General features: G+C 36.3%; 1 protein-coding gene across 1 annotated transcript; it reads right to left on the reverse strand.

The window, feature by feature from the left end:
- Positions 1 to 4702: 4702 nt before the first annotated feature.
- Positions 4703 to 6947, reverse strand: LOC131030840 (PHD finger protein ALFIN-LIKE 3). The gene has a single exon (XM_057961769.2). It carries the CDS (start codon positions 5715 to 5717, stop codon positions 4992 to 4994), a length of 726 nt encoding a protein of 241 aa, XP_057817752.1. The 5' UTR covers positions 5718 to 6947; the 3' UTR covers positions 4703 to 4991.
- Positions 6948 to 7706: the final 759 nt, after the last annotated feature.

Consider the following 7706-nt stretch of genomic DNA (forward strand, 5'->3'; position numbering starts at 1 on the left):
GCAGCAACAACCTCCCAACTAACCCTAAGCAGAACCTCACCATCTACGCTTCTTACACATCTCTCAACAGAGTCATATCTATTCATGCATTCTAGAACCAGCTCAGGACATGACCCTGCTGGAGGGAAAGTTGTCGCTTCCATTCGCCCACTATCTAGAATCTTCTACATTAAGGGAGAGCCAGTGGGATTTTGTGTCCTTTCATGGAATTCGTCTATGTCAACTGATGGCAGAAAAGTGTCCCCTAACTCCAGCAAGGTACAAACTAACCAAGACTTTTGGTCTATCTTGGGCAATTTAGGTCTCATTTTGAATTTACCAACAGAAAGAAAACACAGCAAGGGAGACGAACTGAACCAAATGAACAGCCAAGAAAAGCTTTCAATTTAAGAAATCACAGGTAGGAGAAGAAGATTTAGAACTCACCTTTTATGCAGAGCTCGGAATCCAAAGAGACAAGAACAAAAAATATCGCTTGTGCAAATCCCTTACTTACCAAATTAGGCAAATGAAGAAGGCAAGTATTTCATTTTTTTTTAAAATAAAGCAAATCTTGAGAATAGGCTTAAAAATTGGTCACACGATTTGATATAATCATAAGTGCATGCTTATCTGTGCCAGATCATTCTCAAAAGACTTAATTCTGACAATTCATTAATTACAAGTCTTTTCCCACCAATCCTTCCCTAAAATAATTATTCTCAAGTACGGCTCTTCATCGCGACTCATTCCCTCGAAGTTTAGCTTTTAAATCCGGAATATTCCCTCCATGTTGATGCTTCGTTAGTTTCATGTCTGCCACTTTTATGTTCAAAGCTAATCAATCATTGAACCTTGAACTTTTGAAAAGGTTCAATAGTTCAAGTTCAATGACAATTGACACTAAGACCACTAACTTTTTAAATTAGAACAAATCCGTGATACAACATGCTCCGCTTTAACTTGAACCTTGAACTTTTGAACAGGTTCAATTGAGAGGTTCAGTTCAAGACAAAATCTAATAAGACCAAAACTGAGAATTACACAAACCCAGACTAAATAAATACTCCTTATTTTAAATAACGTGAGAACAAAAATGCCTCAGGAAAATGAGGAGGGTAACAATGGGTATGGCTACGATAAGGGAAGCTACCAATGTTTATAGGGCCTTGGATTTTTATCTTACTACTTTTGGTCAATTGATTAATGAAGATAATTCATCCATTTTCTTTTTCAATACGCCAGGACCTATTTAACAAAGAATTGCTCATATCATGAGGTTTCAAATTGGCTATCTTCCTTTGACTTATCTTGGCATTCCAATCTCTTCTGGTAAGCTTCCCAGAGAATCTTGGCAGTATATTCTAGACAAATTATGGGCGAGGGTTAATCACTCAACCCATAGATAGCTATCCTTTGTTGGTCAAGTTTAGTTACTTAAAGAAATGGTTCAAGCTCTCCCCCTCTACAAGTATATGCTTCAGGTGGATCCGATGGGCTTTGTTAAGTAATTGGATTCTTTAGTAAGGCAGTTCTTATGGGCGGGCAACTTGTCTTCCTCTAAATGGAGCCTGGTTAGATGGGATATTGTGTGTTCTCCAAAATAGTTTGGTGGTCTTGGTTTAAGGTAGTCATCATTATCTAGGATGGCGTTGGCTGCAAAATTTTATTGGGCATGGTATGTGGAACAAGATCAGTTATGGGCTAGGATTTTGTTGCATAAGTATCTTCATGGGATTCCAAAGGAGGAGGCTCCCCAATATCCTCTAGTGGGAAGTGGATCAGTGATTTGGGGGACTCTCAAGAAAGGGGCTACTTTGATTAAGGAAGGATTATTTTGGATATGTAAGAAGGGGATTGAGGCTCTCTTTTGGTCAGACTCTTGGGATGGTTTTCTGCCCATTGTCTCTCAGTTTCCTAACTTATTGACTCTTTGCCAACACTTCCTTGAGGTTGGGTGGTCAAGGGTGAGTGATTTTAAATCTTTCCATCCTTGTGGGCAGTTGGAGGTTGTTGGCTGGAAAACCCTGGGTGAATGGTTGGTGGTTGGTTTGGAGGAGGACTGTGTGGAGCTTCATAGTATTTTATCTAGCAGACATTGTATCTCCCTCAAGGATAAGGATAGTCTTGCTTGGTGTTTGAATCCTAAGGGTGTTTTTACTGTGGCTAGTGGATACCAAGAATTGTTGGCTCATAGGTTGAATGGGGAGGAGGTCCATTGGTGGAAGTATGTGTGGAATAAGTTCTCTTGGTCGAAGTGTAACTGCTTTGTGTGGACTTTGGCATGGAATAGATATTTGACCTGGGAAATATTCAGAAGCGTAGTTTTCATGGCTCGTCCATATGTGTTTTGTGTGGTGCTGGTGAAGAGGATTATTCACACTTATTCTTCAAATGTACCTTCTGTCTGTAGCTTTGGCACTTTTGGTGGAGTGTTTGGAAACACCCTTGTGTTCATGCTTTGTCCCTGGTAGAATTCTGGAGCAGTTTGGGTAAGCCTCCTACTTTGACACCTTTTCTCCAAATTGTTTGGTGCATTGGACCTACCTTTATTCTTTGGCAAATTTGGTTGGAGCGGAATAGTAGGATTTTTTGAGGGGAAAGTTTATTGGTCCAACAAGTTTGGCATAGAATTTTGGGAATTATCTAGGAGACAATGGAAGCTAAATGTGAGGTAATGTTCCCGCTTGATAGAGGGGATGCTGAAATTATGAATAGAATGGGTATTCAAGGCTTGTCTCCAACCTCTGCCTGTGTCAGAAGGGGTAGACATGCGAGAACGAAGGTTCAAAGGATGGGTTGATAGATGCCTCCTCCTGAGGATATCTTGAAGATTAACACTGATGGTTCCTCTTGTGGTAATCCTGGACCAGCTGGGATTGGTGGCATGGGTAGAGATTGTTTGGGTGAGGTTGTGCTCTTCTTTTCTATTTTTAAAGGCTAGCAGGCTAATAATTTTATGGAGGGGTTAGCGATTCTTTATGCTTTGGAACGTGCTTATGCTCTAGGTTGGCATAAGGTTATTTGTGAATCTGACTCTCAGGTTATTGTGAATTTGTTGATTGAATGGAAGGTGAAGGATGTTAACTGGCGGCTAGGTTTGGTAGTACAATAGATTTTGTAGATTAGCTCTAAGATGGAGAAGGTGTCCTTTGTCCACATTCAACGTGAGTGTAATAGGGTTGCTAATTGTTTGGCTAAATGGGCTTCGGAACATATTGATGTTTGGAGGATAGAGGAGCGGGGGCATCTTCCCCCTGATTATTGTCTAGATTTGAGGACGATCTTCACTAAGGATATGGATGGTGTGGAGTTGGCTGACTTTTGCTCTTGTTTTGGGTTGTTGTTCTTGAGGTTTCATCTCGAAGCCTTTGGTTCCATGATTTATTTGTAATCTTTGGTTCTGGATTTCAATAAAGTTTTTATCCCTTTATTTCAAAAAAAAAAGAAAAATTATATTCTAATTTTCAATTGATTGAATAATACGGAATGTTACATAGACTTTCCCTAGAAAGAGGATATAATATAAGTTTACTTAAATAAGATATAATATACGTTTAAATAGAACTCAAAGTAAAATTAATAAAGAGAATTCAATACATTTCTAACTCAAAGATACATTTGAAAGTTGTATAGACTTGTATAGACTTGCCCCTAAAAAGAGGATATAATATAAGTTACATAGAGTTCAAAGTAAAAATCAATGAAAATTCAATACATTTCTAATTTGATTGGGGCGTGCATTTCAAATCTTATATGGAAGTTTCATTTTTCATCACTTTCTAAAATCTGATTATATAAGTTCAGATTTGAGAGTTATATGAAAATACTAAAATCTTTTGTAAAGATTGAAGATGGTTTTTAAATTGATAAAAAGAATTAATTGCAATCTAAAATAAAACATCTTATTTTTGTCTTCAAAAATAACTTTTCAATTATTCAAATTATAACAAATTTTAGTTATGAATTAATGATTATTTTAAAAGAAGGATGCGATAATTTGATATTGTATGGAATAAAAAAATTGACATAATTTTAAGTTAGTTAAATAAATATATATAATTAAATATAAACTAATTTAAATTATAATAAACATTTTCAAGTTCAAAAGAAAAAAAAATTAAGTACAGAAATTTAAAAATCCAATCTAAAAAAAAAGAATGGAAATATCATCAATTAATTTCATATACAAATATATTACTTTATTAAAAGTGCAGATTTAATCTTTCACTTTTAACCAGATTTGAGTTGGTCCAGAACCTTCTAAATATGATTATGCTGTTTTTAGATACAATCTTTCTACCCTTAAGTAGATTTTTATAGGCCTAAATTGCTGGATCCTTTGAAAGGTTTGATGAGAAAGAGCACTGGTTTTCAGAGAGACTCAAGAAAGTCCTCATAGATTTGCCAACAGCCTCTATATTTCAAGGGTTTATCAAATTAAAATTTAAGGCAATGTTTTGCCAACAATGAAAACAAATGTAAATTTCAAGGGTTTTGCAATAGAACATCAAGCCCCCCAAATAGTCAAGTACAATTCATAGCTTAATTGAAGTGACAATGCTTTCAACAATAAAAACAATTAGTATAGTCTGTTTAGACACTCGCTATCAGTATTAAAGGAATTTTGGAATTGGCTAAAAACCCATTAAGTTACAGTATCCTTAAGAATAAAAGTAGTTGAGAAAATAACTTTTAGACAATCACTATTCACCATAAGAGAAACCAAAGAAATTTGCAATGTCTGTGCAATAGCTTCAATTTTAAACAACTATTAAAATATGATTTTAGTACTCAATGGGATAATCTGCATAATGATGTTTTATCAGAAACCTATTTGACCCTTCCTCAAAAACTAAAGAAACCCAATTGAGGAGATCTGCACTAAAACATCAAGAGAATCCCATGAACCTCAGAGTTTTCATCTTGTAAAACTGAAGGTTTTGGTTGAAAAAAAAAAGAAACCATACCAGTAGTCATCATGTATGAGATTTTTTCCACTGTGTAACATTTTAGGTGGAGCAGAATGGGCATGTGTACTCTACCATATCCTCAGCCTCTTGTGAACTAATATTTACAGATTTGCAATGGAGCCATTCTTCACAAATATCACATAAGATCCATTTTTCATTACCATCCTTTTCTCCACAAATTGGACAATGTGGTTGATAGCCTTGATCACTTTCATCTTCACTTTGATAAGGAGATGCTCTGTCCATCACCAGAGCATTAGAAAATCTCTTCTTTCTCCTTGGCTGCCTGATAATTATTTGCTTTCCTGCTGGTTCTGCAGCTTCTTTTACAGCCTTTTCTACTGCTTGAAAGCTTCCAACCATACTGAGAAGTAGTCCCTTGTCTTTTTCATCCAGTCCAACTCTTGCACAGTGGAAAAGAGCAATGGCATGAAGCCATATATGACTATCCTCAGCAACAGAATGTTTCCATTTCTTTTCTGACATAACTAGTCTCTTGTTATTGATTCCCCAAACAGGATTTGGAAGCATTGGAAACCCCTCTTCTTCAGGAACAACTTTCCATGATTCATCTGGAAGTCCATAAAGCCCCATAAAACTCTCGTCCTCTGGGTCACATTGCTGGTATAACTCCTCAAAATCTACTGTAAGAGCTTTTATTATACCCTCTCTGCGGCGCTTGAAATCTTCATATATTTCATCCACAGTGTTAGGCATGCCTGAGTACCATCCAGAACCACTTTCCATGTCTACCCACGCATTCATGTATCCAACACTAAGACCCCATATTTGATCATTGTGAAAACAAAGATGTGATTTAGATATAGACTTTGTGCTCTTCACCACTTCCTTTGTCTTCCACTCAGCCCATCAATTACACTCCTGTGTCATTCTGATGAGTTGCAAGGACTCTTGTGAATAGTTTTACCCATCCATCCACGTTAATGTTGCACCCCAAGTGAGACCATGTGTTTTTCATTTCCTCCATTAGTACATTTTTCATGTAAAAGTTTTATCTAAGAGAGCAGGCCCTGTTCGTACAATCTTGGAAATTTCCTCCTTGAAATAGAAAGAATGAGGAATTTGTGAATGGCATCATCTCCTTCATTGTTTGTTGGTTTGTACATTGAATGTATCCATTTTTGGGTTTGGAGTTAATTAGGGGAGGAACCATATCAGTAGTTGTATAGCTAATTTCGTGCATTCACAGATTTTAAATGATATATCGGATTTCTTACGATTTTTTTGGTTGTCTCTGAATGTGACTACTTATAGCTATTGTTCTGGCTTCTAGGTAGTAATAACAAATGCTGTAGGATCCGTTATACGTTTAAGGGTCAAAAAGTAGTCATTGCAAAGTGTTACCAGTACCTACTTAAAGATGCCCCAATAATCTCAAAAATGACCAATATTCCAAAAATTCTAACTACTGGAATAAAGTGGACCGCAATTACTACATGTGAAATTTATTAATAGACTTTTAACATATCTTTTTTAGTTTCTTTAAAATTAATAATTGAAAGATTGAACCAACAAAGATTGAACAATAATTGAAACATAAGTAGTAATAGGTGCTCTTATCTTTCCTCCTATGCTTGACGACACAAAAAGGGGACTTGTAGATGTAGGGTACCAGAAATGTAGAAAAACATGTCATTGCTGGTGCCAAGTAGCAAAAATCGAGGAGATGTGACCATTGTATAATTTCTTTATCTTAGCTCCTTGTTTTAGTGAGAGCTGACCGCATTTCCCAACCCCTTGACCAACAATGTGCAAAATGTGTGCATTCACTCTTGTTATGCTGCACTAGGATTCACGAGTGCAAAAATAACATTTCCATAGATGAGTCCCCCTTGAATTATTGTTTTTTAACATCAAATCTTATTGTACATCGTTGTGAAGTTCTTATTGTACATCGTTGTGAAGTTTGATTTTTAATATCAAATGGACCATTGGCAAACTTTTCTAACAACTTCGAAGGGCAATTTGTAAAGACCTCAACTAAATGCACATAGAAAACAACTTCTACTAGTCTGATACAACTTCAAACATATTAGTTTAAATTGAAATCTGCCAATCTGATACCTCGAAATATGCTAACAATAGATATTTTATTTTATCTCTTATTCAAATACATGAACATCCTTTGAAATTAAATAGATTGATGCAACTTGCTGGGTGCACCTACTATGCCTCTGATATTCTGACGATACCTTGTTCCAAAAGGGGGACATTCAATTAATATTCTGATATTCTGATGATACCTTGGCACTCTCAATTAATTTATTAAACCATCACTTTTCATGGTTACGTAAGCTGCTCTTTCACCTCCAACATTGCCCAATTTTGTATTTGCCATCATATTCAACTCTTCTTCATTGTCACTTAGGCGAAAGGAACACATATTCCCAGTGCAAAAGTAGAGTATAACTTACCCTTTTATTACATAAAATATGGACTCAAAACACCAGGATTACCCTTATGTTTTTCTGACTGCAGCACAAAAGCGAAGCTATTGGCTATGGGTCTGGATCTCTCTCATGAAGGTCAGAATCTAGACCACAAGTATCTGAACCATAATCTCGCTTACAAGGATCTCACTCACTCTATAAAGTCATAATCCCTATCGCAATCTTCTTGAACATCAGAATCTTACTCTCTAGCAATGGATGTTGTTGGATCTACCACTGCTCTTGGTGCCTCTTCCAGAATTTTACCACATAAAATTGTAGGGGCCTCCTACCCTCCCCTACA

Source organism: Cryptomeria japonica, chromosome 4, assembly GCF_030272615.1.
Source record: "Cryptomeria japonica chromosome 4, Sugi_1.0, whole genome shotgun sequence".
Lineage (NCBI taxonomy): Eukaryota > Viridiplantae > Streptophyta > Pinopsida > Cupressales > Cupressaceae > Cryptomeria > Cryptomeria japonica.

Excerpts from the sequence above, each read along its gene's own strand:
- LOC131030840 (XM_057961769.2), bottom strand. The coding sequence starts at position 5,717 with ATGAATGCGTGGGTAGACATGGAAAGTGGTTCTGGATGGTACTCAGGC.